Source organism: Epinephelus lanceolatus, chromosome 11 (genome assembly GCF_041903045.1).
Source record: "Epinephelus lanceolatus isolate andai-2023 chromosome 11, ASM4190304v1, whole genome shotgun sequence".
In the NCBI taxonomy this organism is placed as follows: domain Eukaryota; kingdom Metazoa; phylum Chordata; class Actinopteri; order Perciformes; family Serranidae; genus Epinephelus; species Epinephelus lanceolatus.
Genome location: NC_135744.1, coordinates 16,336,157 through 16,352,064, shown reverse-complemented (window position 1 = coordinate 16,352,064; position 15,908 = coordinate 16,336,157). Strand labels below are relative to the sequence as shown.

At 40.7% G+C, this 15,908-nt stretch overlaps 2 protein-coding genes across 3 annotated transcripts in view; one reads left to right on the top strand and one right to left on the bottom strand.

The window, feature by feature from the left end:
* Positions 1-1,854: 1,854 nt before the first annotated feature.
* tlcd5b (TLC domain containing 5b) lies at positions 1,855-5,260 on the top strand. The gene is made up of 3 exons (XM_033609422.2): positions 1,855-2,041; positions 3,668-3,863; positions 4,086-5,260. The coding sequence occupies exons 2-3, from the start codon at positions 3,674-3,676 to the stop codon at positions 4,631-4,633; spliced, it is 738 nt and encodes a 245-aa protein (XP_033465313.1). The 5' UTR covers positions 1,855-2,041; positions 3,668-3,673; the 3' UTR covers positions 4,634-5,260.
* Positions 5,261-8,143: 2,883 nt separating this feature from the next.
* arhgef12b (Rho guanine nucleotide exchange factor (GEF) 12b) overlaps positions 8,144-15,908 on the bottom strand; it is a 54,411-nt gene continuing 46,646 nt past the window's right edge. For both annotated transcript variants that reach the window (XM_078172312.1, XM_078172313.1), the window contains exons 34-38: positions 15,092-15,382; positions 14,728-14,937; positions 14,138-14,334; positions 11,696-11,768; positions 8,144-11,586 (exon numbers count right to left, since the gene is read on the bottom strand). In XM_078172312.1, coding sequence (XP_078028438.1) covers positions 11,573-11,586; positions 11,696-11,768; positions 14,138-14,334; positions 14,728-14,937; positions 15,092-15,382 — 785 coding nt within the window. In that variant the 3' untranslated portion in view covers positions 8,144-11,572. The remainder of the gene's footprint in view (positions 11,587-11,695; positions 11,769-14,137; positions 14,335-14,727; positions 14,938-15,091; positions 15,383-15,908) is intronic.

Here is a 15,908-nt window from a genome sequence, read left to right as displayed (position 1 = left end):
AGCAGCATCACTGACAAAAAGAAATGACACTGATAAGTCAGACACAACATGAAAAGGAGGAGCTGGGGTGGAGGCAGGTTGCAAAGCAGCTTGCAGAGGAAGCAGCAACAGTAGGCAGGCCAGAGCAGTTTAAATAGGGCGCCCTGAATGAGATTTGCTAATTGGTTGCATAGAAAGGAATCATGTGATCTATCAGCTGACTCCCTTCCATCAATCAGCTGCTACATCAGTTGTTTGGGTTGCCTGAGATCAGCCGATGTAGCTGGGGTGTGAGCTGAACTTGACATCGTGTCCTGCCTGAACTAACGCTATGCTCAATTTTTCTTAATAATCTCAAAACCAAGAAGGCTACTTCAGGGTCAAAGGATTGCTTACAGTCAGAATTTAGATAAACAAATACCACAGTGTAAACTGTAAACAAACTTCCATATTTGGATGAAACTAACCGTGAGCTTGAAGTAGAGTAGAGGTTCTTTAAGTGTCCACGACTGACCAATAATCTACTCTTGTGTCAGATTAGAGCGACTCTAGAAGTGGGTTAATGCTGCAAGACTGTACAGTGAGCACATAACCTTTGCTTCACAGGCGTTCGTTCAGGTGCCGTTCACCAACAATGGCTTTACTGCAGTCTTCACCACAGAACAACAAACATTTTTTTGTTTTTTACTGACTATCATCACTGTTTGCCGTCTGCCATCTTCACCATGACACCTTGAGAGAGATGCTCCCCTCCGTATACACCAAGCAGCACACGTCACACCCTCACAGGTTACCCACAAGGCTTTAAAGAGGAAAAAAGGGTGAGCTGATAAGACTTTGATAAACTCAACAGTGATGTTTCTCTCCAGAAATCATGACCAAGTTACTCCAGATCATTTACAGACCTTGTTTGACACCCACTAACCATATCACCATGCAGAAGGAAGTGTGCATCTACTCATGAATAAGAGGCAAGTGCTTGTAACAACACGAGATGTAAACATGAATAATGTCCTCCTTGGCTGAGCTGTAACAATAGCTAGATCAGTGGAAGAAAATAATTCTGTCCCTGAAAGATTCTTTGTGAAATCTAGAAACAGTAAAATAATCAGCATTAAGAGAACATAAAGGACATGATGGAGTCATAAGACTGAGAGTGCAGGAGGGAATAACCAGAAAAAAAGCTGGCAGTGTACATTTCTGCATCACGACTACGTTACATTTGCACATTGTTATGTGGCGGACAGGCTGAAACTTTACATTTCAACAACACTGTGGTTAACGTGTGGTTAGGTTTAAGGACACGTGTGAAATCAGAAGGTGACGGGTTCCTCCATCAGAAAATTTTGAGCATCAAACACTGGATTTCTGCATTCTTGTGATTGTTTATGCATCAATTTGTGCATTCTCTGCACCAATTTATAGTGTAAATGTCTTTAACTTTAGCAAAAATAAATTGAGTCCTCACTTTAGAAACACTGACATGGCTCATAAACATACATTTTGTTCTGGCTATTGGGCCAGAAAAGAAGTCTCGTAAAGCAAAAGGAGGATTTTATAACGAGCTCTTGCTTGTATTGGTAGTCTGTGCAAAGACGTCGGGTTATATCAGGGGTGGGAAACCTGCGGCTCCGGAGCCACATACGGCTCTTTGGTTGAAAACATCTCTTTTGACAGTAAATGTTGCCGTCCCCTGGGTTATATGATCAAACTTCAGTTTAGTTTTTCATCAGTGTGAAACAGCTGCAGCCTCATATCAGCCGTCCCGTCTAAAAGCAGGTATCTGCAGAGACTGTAATCCTTTAAGAGGATCAGGTCTGAGATCCAGGGGGAAGGGATAAAGGACCCACTAACTGTGTATAGTAGCCTGCACATGGCATTTCTGTCATCTTCACAGAGTGAACATGTGTCTGTCCCAAATGTGCTGAGCTGTGGGCACTTTGCCTTCTGCCTTTTTATGGAATGTAAACAGTGATGGAGGCCGAGGCTGCGTATGACTGCTGGAGTCGTTTTCTACACGTATCCTGAATATTAGGGACAGCTGAGAGGAGGAGGGGTTAAGGTAAGCTACTGTGTGTGAGGGCGGGGTGAACACATGACAGTTATGTCTGTTTTTTAGTGTTACTCAGGTCAGTGAAGCATTAACGCAACACTGGGTGAACGTTTGGGTGGAAAAACACTAATGGTGGTATCCTAATTGTAACTGTTACACACTCCTTTTATTCTTATTTAAGTATTTAAAGGTCCAGGGCAGGGGCGTAAGAACAGACAGTGCAGGTGGTGCGGTTGCTTTGGGGCCCATGAGGTGGGGGCCTATAGAGACAGTGGGCCCTCCAACAATGTGTTGGGTGGAGAATCTGCCCTTATGAGTGATTGCCACCTTAAAAATATGCCTGTGTTCAAAGAAAAACTCTCATGAAATTACTAACACGAGCTTCGTCATTTTATTTCTTCATTTGTAAAACAGTTGATAGCATCTATGACAAATTATATGCCTAGTATATCACTATAAATCAACTGCTCTATAAATCAACTATTAAAATTGTTAAACTATATTAATAATTTCTTAATTTCTATGGTATTTTTTTTCATATACAGATATGCAATGATGATTGCTGGGTAATGTGTATGTTGATGTTATCCAGTGTCAAGTCTCTGAACATGTGACAAGACGATATGTGCACGGTAGCGTGCACTGGGGCCCATCCTAACTACCTTACGCCACTAGTCCAGTGTGTGGGATTTGGGTGGATATGTCAGTAGAGATGGAGCATATCGTAATGAGTAGCTTTTCTTCAGTGAATAATCACCTGAAAATAAGAACCACTGTGTTTTAGTTACCTTAAAATGACCCATTTAAGCGGGTTCTCGTCCCCCGAGTCCGCCAAGTTGCACCGCCATGTTTCTACAGTAGCCCAGTACAGACGAAACAAACACTTGATCTTGACGGGGCCATCTGCGTTTTCGCATCAGCCACCATAGTCGGCAATTCCTCCGCAACAAGAGCGTCGGATGAACTCTTATCTTATTAAAGTGGAACTGGTTTATTCAGTGTTTTTACCAGTTTAAACCAACTGGTCTGTTTGTCATGGACAGGAAGAGACTTCTGAGGATGATTCGGAATTGTAACCGGGAGAAGTTTCAGCTGGTTGCAATCTGCAATCCTCACCAATGCCACAACACCAATGCATTAGCCTGGTGTAACTACACATTTTGACAAATAAAAGCCTGTCTCAAATAGAAGCCTGGTCTGGTTGCCAAGCAGTTCATTTTTATAGAAGAAGTTCTTAGGAAGTACAAAACCGGATTGTTGACCACCCACTGGAACTTACAGTTTGATAGCTAATATGGAGATGCTACACTTAATGAGCTTGGTTAGATTCTCCACAATTCAATCGTCAGGTTTTACTGAAACCATGAGCACCATAGAATAATTCATTCAGATTTACTGGACTCTTAAACAAGAGATAAGATTAATGTCACTCCAGTTATACAAGTATGATCGGGTGAAATACTTTTTGCTTGGAGGCTCCACTAAGAAAATATGGTAAGATGGCAAATATAACAAGACATATAATGTATGATAAAGAAAATAACACAGAAAATAAAATGTAATGTCTTCAGTCAGACCTATGACTGAAGACATGATTATCTGTGATGGTGACATAAATCCAATCGTCCCACACAGACAGCCATGCCGGTACTGGAGGTGATCTGCAGCCTCATTGGCTGGTTCTGTCTCTACCAGTTGTTCTGCTGTACCTTCACTCAGCGGGGGCCCGAGTGGAACTGCCGGCTGGTCACTTTGTCCCATGGCGTCCTCATAGTGCTGTTGACAGCATATGTGCTCTTCATAGATGGACCCTGGCCTTTCACACATGCAGGTCAGTGCTATGACGTGAACACAGTGAGGAAAACAGAAGGTGATCTGGTCTTTGTGACAACAGCATCAACAATAATCCAACTCATTTAATTTTAGGTTATTAGTATAATTACAGTACACAGTCTGAGATGAACTGCTTTACAACACAAAGAATATTGCTTTATGGCACAAAGTTTTGTTTTTAATGCTCCTCTTCCCTGACTCTGTCTCATCCGTCCCCCAGGAACAGAAAACACTGAGCTCCAGACCTTCTCCCTGTGTGTCTGCCTCGGCTACTTCTTCTTCGATATGGCCTGGTGTGTGTGCTACCACACCGAGGGCCCCGTCATGCTGGCACACCACGCTGCGAGCATCGTGGGCATCCTCCTTGCTCTGTTCATGGGGGTGTCAGGCTGCGAGACTTGCGGGGTCATCTTTGGCAGCGAGATCACCAACCCCCTGCTGCAGACCCGCTGGTTCCTGCGGCAGCTGGGCCTGTATGACAGCCTGCTGGGCGACGCCGTGGACTTGCTTTTTATCTTACTGTTCGCCACCGTGCGCGTGGGAGTTGGCACAGTCATGTTTTACTGTGAGCTAACCTCTCCCAGGACCACACTGATCATGAAGCTTGGTGGCGTGGTCATGTATGGACTCGCCTGGGTGTTCATGGTGGACATCGCCAAGTTTGGCTACAAGAAAAGTAGAGCTAAGTATAAAAGGTGGCGAGAGAACCACAAGCTGAAGGAAATCAGCTCAGAAAAACTGGACGGACATTCAGACAAAAGTGACTGAAGGGTAAGAGAGACAAAGGCTTTTAAAATGTGTGTGCTGCCTCCAAGCTTCTGTAGTTCTAAAGGTGCTGTGGCATCAGTACATCAGTTATACATATTGAATTATATGTACAACAACCCTGATTCCAAGAAGGTTTGGAGAAATCATAAATCCTTTTTAGAAGGAGCAGATGTTACCTTAAGCTAGCTCGGGCCATGTTAAAGTGAACAGTATTTTACTGGAGCAAGGTGAGCTAATTGTTAGCGTGCTCGGTTGCTTTGAGATGGTTGTCAGAGATGGCAGAGGTATGATCACATAATCCTGTTTGAGCTATAACAGGTGGTGTGTTCCACGTTTTATTTCCCAATCGCTCTTGGAAAGAAAAATAGAGAACTGTAAACAAACTGTCACCATTGGAAATCACCAGTTTCGGTTCAACACCGGAAGCTGCACACATAATTCACGCAAGGCATCATGGGGACTAGGGATAATTTTCATGTAGCTACCATATTTTTAACTTAACCTCAGTCCACCAAACCTGTGTTCACTTTTATTTTACAATAAAAATGTTTTCAGCTGCACCTCAATGATCTGCTACAAACTGTGTGATGTATAAAAGGAGTGAGAAAGTTCATATGTCAAAATAAAGCTTTGGTGGAAAAAAATGTTTTGTATTAAAATAATAGAAGTGACCAAATGTTGCAGTTTGTTACTTAGTTTAGTTACTGTATTCAATCCCACATATACCAGCTTTCTGCAGTAACCTGTGGTTCCCAACTTTTTTTGGCTTGTTACCTTTTGAAACAATTCAACTCAAAGACCCTCATCAAAGTTTGCATGTCTGTAATTAAATCAAAGAGGGATTGTCACCTTCTACTGTTGTTTAACTTCACTTTAAGCGGCCTGGGGCCTCATCACAGAAAAATATCTTTACTCATCCTCTTATCTGAAGTTTCAAAGATAGGATAAATCATGTCTTCCTATTACACAAGCAATTTTTTAATCCATGGCTGTGTCCTGTCCTGTCTTAGATGTCTTTTTTTTTATCTTAACTTCAAAAATTCAAACTGTAAATTTGATTCACCCGTCCTGTCATGCCTGTATATCTATGTTTAGATTGTACTGGTAGGCTACTTGAGATGGATGAACCATAATACTGTATCAATAGCTCTCACTGGTCACTGGCCAGCTAGACTGCTACCACAAAAAAGACAGGCGTTCGATTTTAGCAATGGGAAGTTGGAGGCACTAATCAATTCAGACCTGCTTCTCTGCTGGGTTTAAGGCAGCTGGTAGTCGGTAGGAAAGTAGATCTACGTACCAGGTATTTTGAATTTTAGCCATGTAGTTTTTTAACATTTATTTCGAATGCATTTTAATATTTTGTAATAAAGTGTTTTTAAGATTATCCATTTGTGTCTGCAGAGCATCAGTGGTCCATTAGCTGCTCTTGCTGTGGGACCGTTTACGTTGTTTGGTTTGGTATTGTTCTTTGTCTAGTTCAGGCAAAAAAAATGTGTGTTGCCCTCGAGGTGGACTCGTTTTCTTTCTTTAAATTTTGTTTGTTTTATCTGCCTGCTTCCCCCACTAATTACGGGAGCGTAACTATGTTCCCAGGGTTCTATGTTCCCCACTTAACCCTGCAAAAAGGTTCTATGTTCCCCACTTACACAAAAAAGGTTCTATGTTTCCCGGGTTCTATGTCGCCCGCTCAACCAAGTGGGAAACATAGAACCCTTTTTGTGTAAGCGGGGAACATAGAACCTTTTTTGCAGGGTTAAGTGGGTAACATAGAACCCGGCAAACATAGAACCCTGGGAACATAGGGATGACCCACTAATTACCGACTCACTCAGGTTAAACCCAGTCCGACGTTCAGGCAGGCTCCAGGTGTTTTCAGTGAAGATAATCACAAGTGGAAAATACTGAACGGTGTCAGCACTTCAAGTGCAAGACGTATTGATTGCAGTGTGCACTGGTGTGACATTGGAACTTAAACCCTGCCTTGATAGCTGTGGGTCCAATCCTGAGGAGGATGAGGTGGGAGAATATAGATTGTATGTCGAACGTCGTGTAATAAAAACACTGTCTATCCTTTACCTAATTCCCTGTCATTTCTTAAGCTAGAGAACTGTAGTGGATGTAAAATTGTGATGTTATTGCGTTGACAAAACCTGTACTCAGACAGACAGATAAACACCTTGCAAAATACTTCCCAGCTATGTGGTAGTTTCTGCTAAAATAGGTGTCATGGGGAACACAATTTTCTACAATGACACACACACAGTCGTGGCCGGTAGTAATTAATCGCCATGGCAGTTTTCATCCATTAATACATGGTCTGGGAAATGTCAAACGTCACACGGTTCAATAGAGTTTCAATAATTATATTTCAGTGTTCGTGTTGTTACCAAATTTCACTGTCATTGTCTCACAGACCTCACGGTTGTTGTTTATTTAGGACAGGGTTTATGCCGTCTTAATTTAGGATTCCTAATGTGAGATCCCTCAGTTAGCAAATTTCTGTTTGAAAATGAGAGGATTTTATTTTTTCTTAATGCAGTGAAGAACCATGTTTTTTTTTGTGATACAAAAAATCCTAAATGTCATCTTAAACTGAGATAAGATAGGATTTCAGATGTAAGAATTTTCTGTAATGAGGCCCCTGAGGAGATTAACCCTGTGAAACCTGGAGCGACATCACTTTTCTTGTGCTGCTTTCACACGTCTTTTGCAAGTTTTTAAACCTTTGAAACCTGAGCACATTGGTGCGATTGCTTTAAAAAAAATACGGTAAGAAAGGCCATGAGCAACCTATGAGAAATGTCCCACAAACTGCAAAAAAAATATTAGATTTAGAAAATTATTTTTAAAAAATGGTGAACAAAGAAAAAAGCTAGGGATAAATTACATCTATAATCATTATTATTACATGTTTAAATTTTTGGTACATAATTATTATAATTTTTAAGCACTTTTTTCCAGGTCATTTCTTTTTTTGTTTTTTTTTGTTTTCCTTTTTTCCCCACTAATTTTCTTGTTTTTAAATTTTATTTATTTTTATTTTTTTCAAATTTCTTGCTAATTTTTGGGGTTGTTTCCTCTTTTGTTGCTCATTACCTTCCTCCCATGTTTTTGAGGGAAATCAAGCCAATGAGCTCAGGTTTCAAAGGGTTTACCTATTAAAAAACAGAGATAAACAGAGAGAGAAATGTCCAAAAATATGTACATGTTTTTGTTCTTCTTGTCAATCATCTCACGACCCCTCATGTTCATCTTCAGAGGGTCCTCGTGCCCAGGGTCGGGCGCTGGAGCACCAAATGTGTATTAATCCGCATCCAAAAATAGTCCCCAACAAAAGATGGACAAACCCCACTCCCCACAAAAGACCAACTAAAACTCAAATTTCTCTTTTCCCCCTTCATTTTTAACAACAGCTCAGCTTTAAATCTCTGCACTAAAAGGAGCGATATGTGTTCTCAGCAGACATGTTAATAACAGGGTTAATAACAATGTAATAAAAATAAAACATTTTCAATAGAACATTTATAAAACAGATTAATGCTGCGTGGATACTTCATCCTCCTTTTAAGCAGTTTGTGTTAAAACATTACATGATCGCACGGTGTAGAAAAAACACACAAAACCTTTGATATACAGTCATAATTGTACATTATATTCCTTTACAATGAAAACAGTCCATAACAATCTCTCTGTGTCTATATATTCTTTTCAGTTTTTCTTTTTTTTCGTTATATTTCATCCAAAAATCAAAGCCATAATGTCGTCTGTGCAGTCCTGTGGCGAGAGAATATTTCAGTCTTTTTCAGTCCGACCATTAGAGTGAAGTGCAGATGTTTGATGGGTCAATCTTTGTACCTAACAGATGGGTGTTACAAGCTGAAGACAGCTTTCATGAGAAGCCCATCGCAGAAATCATCCTGGAGGAAAACCTTCTCTGAGTGATTCAGAGGAATAAAGATTAAAGTGGTTTTTAGTGTTGGGTGATGAACGACAGAGATGAAAAACTGCACTCAGGTTAGTCAATCGCCTCACTGTGCACAACGTCAGGAGGCTGGTGGAAGTAAGAAAACAAATGGAAAATAAATTCTAGAATAAAATTCAGTTCAATAAATTCACATGTGCACACACTCTGAAAAGCTCACAGTGACTATTATTTAGTGAACTGTGCTTCAGCAAAAAAACCAGCAGTTACACACAACGTGTATCAATCTTTTTATAGCTGCAGTATTTTGCAGCCTACCGGGTACTTCTGATACAACGAATAAGAAACAGAGTTGTAATGCACAGTGCCACATTCGGATTCTTGCACACAAACATGTCAAGGAGGTTGTGTTTTACCTTTCCTTCTGTCTGTTCATCCCTCTCGTCGTCGTTCTGACTTTGGCTGAAATTTGGTGCTTTAAACAAGTGCTCTCTAGGAAATTTAAAACTGTTTTCTGCTCAGACACTCAAACCAAGAAAACAACCCACAACCAAACCAGCCCTGTCGCCAGAAGAAAGTGTCGGCATTGTGCACTTTTGCAAACCATGAATGTGCTACGTTTGTATGTTTTATATCAATGGTTCCCAACTGGTGCAGCCACAGGATCCAGATTTCTCTTTAGTCATTAGTTGAAGGTCCACGCGGTTTAACACACTCAGCATCACACGTCTTTGACCATGTCGTCCAGCTTATTGTGCTTTTTATGTTTTATATTTTCCAGCATTCCTTATTTAATACAGTCTTAAATTTCTACTTTCAAGCACCATATCTAACTATCTAGTTAGTCTAGACTCTCTCAAGGAGCTGTCTGTTAGTCACTCGCTCTACAGGAAACTGCACTTCAAAATAAAAGCTCAGTGCCAAAAATTCACTGTACTGCAAAATAAAGTCACTTGCAGTCCGTTCAGAATGGAGCTGCGACCCACTCTTGGACGGTGACCCACCGTTTGGGAAGCGCTATTTTATAGGTATCATATCAACATTTGTAAAATGATATAGGGAATGGTGGATCACCGAGTGGAGATGCCTGCCAACCTTGTGGGCAGAAAAAGCAGCTGTTTTTTTACAGGACTGTGCCGCAAAACCAGGTAATCCAAGCCAAAACATGATCTTTTCTTAAGCATAACCAAGTGATTTTTTTACCCACAAGTTAATCACAGCACTGTTGAAATGTAAAGTTTCAACATATCCACAACACAATAGTGTGCAAATGTTACATATCCATGGTTTTCAGAAGTGTCCAATGCCAATATATTTTCTGACGATTTGGTTGAACAAACAGAAACTGGAAGTCAGACTTCAGCTTTGCAAATTCTGACGTGTTCAGTTTATCAACCTGGAAAAAAACTTTACGTGCACAAGCCCCTCATAACTACTGCAGGAATACCTGACAAATGAACAGTTTGGAGAAATATGCTTATTTGCGTTCTTTGCAAGAGTGAGGTGAGAAGATCAATATCACTAACATGTCTGTGTGTCAAGTGCGGAGCTGGATTCTGGACATGGTTAGCCTAGCTTAGCACAAAGACTGAAAAAGTGGGAGACAGCCTGGCTCCGTAAAAGTTACAAAACATGCCTACAAACACCTCTAAGTTCTCATACACATGCAGTGTTTTTTTGCACCCTCAGATCCATTTTTTAAAAATGTATACATGCAAAAGGCGCACTCAAAAACTGACTCAAGCAACAACCAATCTCGCGTTTTCCAGGCGGTTAAAGACACAGCATGTGTCCCTAGAACAGAAATGTAAATTTTAAATTACTCTGTGGTTGTAGTGGGAGTTACATGCTGGATCCAGGGTTACAAATGAGCACCAGCCACGAGCCAAATGCTGGTAAAATATGCAAGAGGTTGCTAGATTTATTTCATTCCCCAGCCAAAAAAACCCCCAATGGTAATCTATTAAGTGGCTGGCAGATTTTGGAATCCATCAGCCACAGTGGCAGATGGACAAAAAAATTTCCAACCCTGGCTGGATCTATCTGTCGTCTCAGCTATAGCACGGGTTACCATATACGGTCGGTGAGCACAGGTTTTGGCCACTGTGCAGTTATGATGGCACCAAACGTGTCTTTTGACAACAAAGCTGTACACAGTCAGCTGTTGTTCGGCAAAAATAAATAGTTCCAGCAAGTAAATCCTCCTGAAACCATAAACTTAATTTTTACATTTCTGTTTGTGTACAGATAAAACAAATAAGATACAACGTGAACTTTAGAGGAATATATTAAGGCTAGCTGTTTGTCCGCAGTTCCAGTTTTGTGCCGAGCTAGGCTAAAGACAAACAACATAAAACACAAAGATACTTTTGGGGATGCTAGGGATGAATGCAGCAGTATCTTTCTATCGTATTTTTGTGCATGTTGCCAAATGTAAAAAAAATTTAAGTGTTGCTTTTTAGTGCTGTTACAAAAAAAGAAAGTCTACCTTGAAGCATGCGGAGTGCTGGGATGAATATGTACAGGAGAGGCTGTCTCTCATTTCTTATTGCAGAATTTTATATCAAGCTTACAGCAGTGAACCTGAATAAGACCGTCTACCTTATGATCCTCAGAGAATCGTTCTGGTCGCAGTCTTCATTGTCTCTTTCCATTACTTAATGTCTGTTAATCTCTGCTGTACATCCGTGAGACTTCGCACACTCGACTTTGCCCCTTTTTCTGTTTCATATCTCCAGTGTTTAAGATAATTTATGCAGTTGATTATTCTTATCATTATAGCAAAAAGTGACTGAATTGTCCTCGAGTAATTCCACAGTCTCTCTCCTCAGAGGGATTTTGAGTTTATAGTGGGTGATAATGTCCTCCACTGATTCATGCCTGAAGTGGGAGATCTGACATTAAGCCTCCATTGTCGGGCGACACCAGTGATAAACAGTCAAAGATTCATCCGGAAGAAAGTGTCTGGAGTGGCACTAAAAACTCACAGGACCGAGAGAGAGTGAAGTTTTTCATCACTGAATCCCGTCTGAAAAACATCAAAAGAAAGTGTTTGAGATTTTATTGTAAATGTACAACAGATTGATGTGGATTCATTCAGCTGATTGTTTAAAGTTAGTGAGGGAAGTGAAACACACCATTGTTGTCGTCAGAGTCAGTCGCCATGTCACTGTTTGTCTGTCGCAGCTCGTTGTACTTCATCTCCAACTCCTGGAAAAAAATCATCACAACAGAATTCACTGTGGTTCAACAGACAGCGAAACAAAAGAAATGTGGCGTGCATGCTAAAATGAAGGAGCCAAAAGATGATCTAGTGACGATGGTCATATGTAGGGATGTTCCTGGCAACTAAATGAAAATTTTAATCAAGACTAGTGGACTAGTCTAAAAAAGGGAAAACACTCAGAAAACAGTCAAAATTTAGCACAATTTATTGTTAAGTATTTGAAACATTGTCCCAAAATTACTGTGTGCATTAAGAGCCCTTTGAAGCCTTTAATCACAATCTTCAACAACCATGTCGGATTTTAAATGCCGCTGAAGTGCGAGACACCATGCGGTATGAATGTGAACATGACGACAACTCAGTCAAAAGTTAACCACTAAAATAACATCTAAAATAAATAAACTGCCTCTAAAATGTGGGGCACCTTGAACCTTGCAGATTATCTGACAGAAATGATAGCAATTCACTTTTAAGTTAATAAAACATCTAAATTATAATTAAATTTCAGCTGAAATGAGGCATTTTCTCCGTGCAGTATGAATGTAAACCTGCACATTATCTGACAACAACTCACTCAAAGTTAACAAATAATATAACGTCTCAAAAAAGATTAATTGCTGCTGGATTCCTTTTCTAGATCAAAGTTCAGCCAAACCGCGCTGGTTTTGTGAGAGGACATCTCTCCAATTTCCCACCATGCTGTTTTAAAACTCCAGTCTACTCAAGCATTACCGCGGGAAGGGGGACTGCTGTCTGATGGCTCTGTAGCACCCACTAGTGGCGGGCGGCTGCATGACAGTTAAGCGGCCTTGTACAAAAACAAAACACCAATTGGTTTTACCAACTAATATTTCTGGTGCCGACTAACGAGGGGGCGGACGTTTAATCGTTTAGACGTCTAATCGTGCACATCGCTAGTTATATGCTGTGTTATATGTCTTGCTTCGGGTTAGGGTCTTCCGTGATTACAAAAATATTACTTCCCCAGAATATATAACTCCTTTCCGTGGACTCCTGGGATTTCTTAACATAAATAAAGTTTGATTTAAGAAACAAAATTATAGATAATTAATCTCTTATATTTCATTTAATCTTTTATTTCTGTTATGCCAAGTTCACACTGCTTTCAGAGTGCTGTATTGCTCACACTACACAACCTGCTGTCTTGTAATCAGGAGTCTTAAAGTCATCATGGTTTTCACACTATATGACCTATGACAGGGAGTCACACAAGATAAGATCTTCCACCAGGAGGATAATCGATGAGTATGTCTGGTCTCCAAAAAAGCACACGTGAGGAGTAACATGGGAAATGACTTAATACCTTGCACGAGACAGGATTTTTTTTGTTGTCGTTGCCACACCTGTTCCCAAAATAGCCTGATTCCTTCAGGTGCAACAACAACTTTGGTCTACGTTGCAAATACAATACATACAGTAAAGTTTCCCGTTCCCGAGATTTCCCCTCAACCCGTGGATAGCACTCTCATTGGCTGTGGTTCACCAACAGGTCCCCGACGGGTGAAGATATTTAACCTGCTAGAGATGTGCTACGCAGACGATGCACCATTTTTTACATCAATTACCCACCCCGTGTTACCTTGAATTTGTGAAGAAAACTGTTCTTTTCTCACACCTCCATGGTGAAGGGAGAATCCAAAAAAGGCCAACAATCTTTACGAATTGAGGTCATTGGGGTTTGCATTTAAAACAGCAAAACTATATAAAAACATCTGTTCACAAACTCTCACACAACTCGTACAGTATAATCAAAGTCTCATTTATCCAGTCGTATACTGTTGGGAGGCATTCTTTTAATCTTAAAAAATATTTTGCACAAGACTGAACTGTAAACTACAATTACTACAAGTAGTTGTTCAGTAGAAGTACTATAGTGCAAGACAGTCAAAGTACTATTATAACAGATATATAACTACGACAGTAGCGTGATAGCGTATATAAGGTCCCGTCATGAGCACAGACAAGCTAAAATCCCAGGACCCTGCAGGTATTTTTCACAGGAAACTGAAACGGATTTTGACGAGAATTCCCCAGAAATTCTGGTTTCTCAGCTTTCCGAAAATAACTCTGGTCAGCCAGCAAAAAACAACAACGGTGAAACACAAAATAAAGACGAACCATTTTGTGCCTTTTTGTGCAGAAATATGCTCATCATGCTCATCTCTGCAGGTCTACAAGCATCATATTAACAATCAGACCATCTGTGTCCACTATGAGGTCGACTACTTCCAGTTGGGATTTCCCACTACGTGTCTGGTCTGTGACTGTGTGTGTGTGTGTGTGTGTGTGTGTCAGAGGAGCTGAGACATGCTGTCGGTTACATGCGCAGTACCTTCAGATACTGCAGGTCGGCCTGCAGGAGGCGTAGGTGGGTCATGAGCTGCCTGCTGAGGTTGGGGCCACTGCTGCCCCCTGCCTGTGAGGAGGAGGACAGTAGCTTGCTCATGTCGATCCCCACATCACCTCCGACTCCTCCATCATCATCAGTGCTGCTCTCCTCTCCACCAAAATCCAGAACCACAAACCCACCTGGGTGGAGAAGCAGAGCAGGTGGAAGAGTTCAAAAATATTTCTACAGTTGTTAGAAATAAAACTATTATATGAATACTCAGCATATCAGGAAATACACTTGTTGAGTTTGATACCTCTCATATCTGTCAGCCAGCAGACAGTTAGCTTAGCTTCAGCACCAAGACTTGAGACAAGAGGATAAAGCTAGCCTGGCTTTGTTAAACAGTTAAGCTAAGTTAACCGGCTGCTGAATGTAGCCTTAACAAGCATATATACGTGTGGTATCAATTCTTATCAAACTCTTTGCCAGACTGTGAATAAGTATAATTTCCAAAATGTCAAACTATTCCTTTAATCCTTCAGTACACCAGACAAAGATCCACACAGAAAACTTTTTTACGATTCTCTCACCGTTACGTTCAGGCGTCTCAGACAGCTCTGTGTGTCCTGACGGAAGCTGAGGGTTTTCTTTCTGTGAACCTGCAGACGCTCGGCTCTCAGGGGGCCCCTCGGGGCTCGCGGGCACAGAGGCACTCTGCTTGCTCTCCTGTGTCTCCTCTTTCTCCTCCTCGGTCTCTCTGCTTATCATGTGGTTGAAAAGAGCCTGCTTCAGCATCGCCACTAGGACGGAGAGAAATGTGTCATTTTCTAATGTAAATGTCATCTCAAAATCTTTTACAATCTCAAAAATCTGCCTGTAGAGATGCCACTGGAGGTAAGTGATAAAATGTGTCTTTGTAATTTGGGTGAATTGACCCTTTAACATTTGACTTACACGTCCTGAGAGCTTCTTCCCCTTTAGAGGAGGGTACCCCGAACGCTTCGTGCTCTTGGTTTTCAATAGCGATGCCCTGACGTGACTCTTCCTGTAGGAAGGGCAGTCCATCTGCCAGCTGCCCGTCCAGGAAAGCCTCTAATTCTGCTTCATCCACCTCTTCATCATCCTCGTCTTCCTCCTGTCGGTCTGCCACAACCAGCTCCTCTTCCTCGTCCTCTGATTTCATCCCATCAAACGGGTTGATACTCTGTGGCACTTGAATGTCTGGAGAAGAGGCGGCATCTTTATCTGGGATGGATTGAGATTTGAGTTCATATTTCAGTTTTTAATCTGATGTGAAATATCAAATACTTTTTGTAAAACATTCAAGCTATGAGTGTTCAGAATCAAACATCCTGCAGAGGAAACTGATGGAGATGAAGTTAGTTTGTGTTGTTGTTGAAGCTCTTGATGGACAATGATTATTTTAATTATTATATTCATTCATTTTTCAGTATATTCTTCAATTAATGCACCATTTAGTCTAAAAACCGATTCAGAATTAGGTTTATGGCCAAAACGGTTTTAAAATACAATGAACTGATGTTTTGTGCTTAACAGTTAACACATTAAGAGAAAATTAAAATAAAAGGACATACTCCAAAACTGCAAAAGAAACATAAATAAAGATTTGAGAAATTACAATAAAAATATGAAAAAAAAATACCATAAAAATATGTCGGTGTAAAAATTAAAGAGTTGTACACTTTTCCACAGGGATGTGCAAAATATGAATGACCAGGCTGTTTGTTTCTGTTTGTCAGAAAATAGTTTA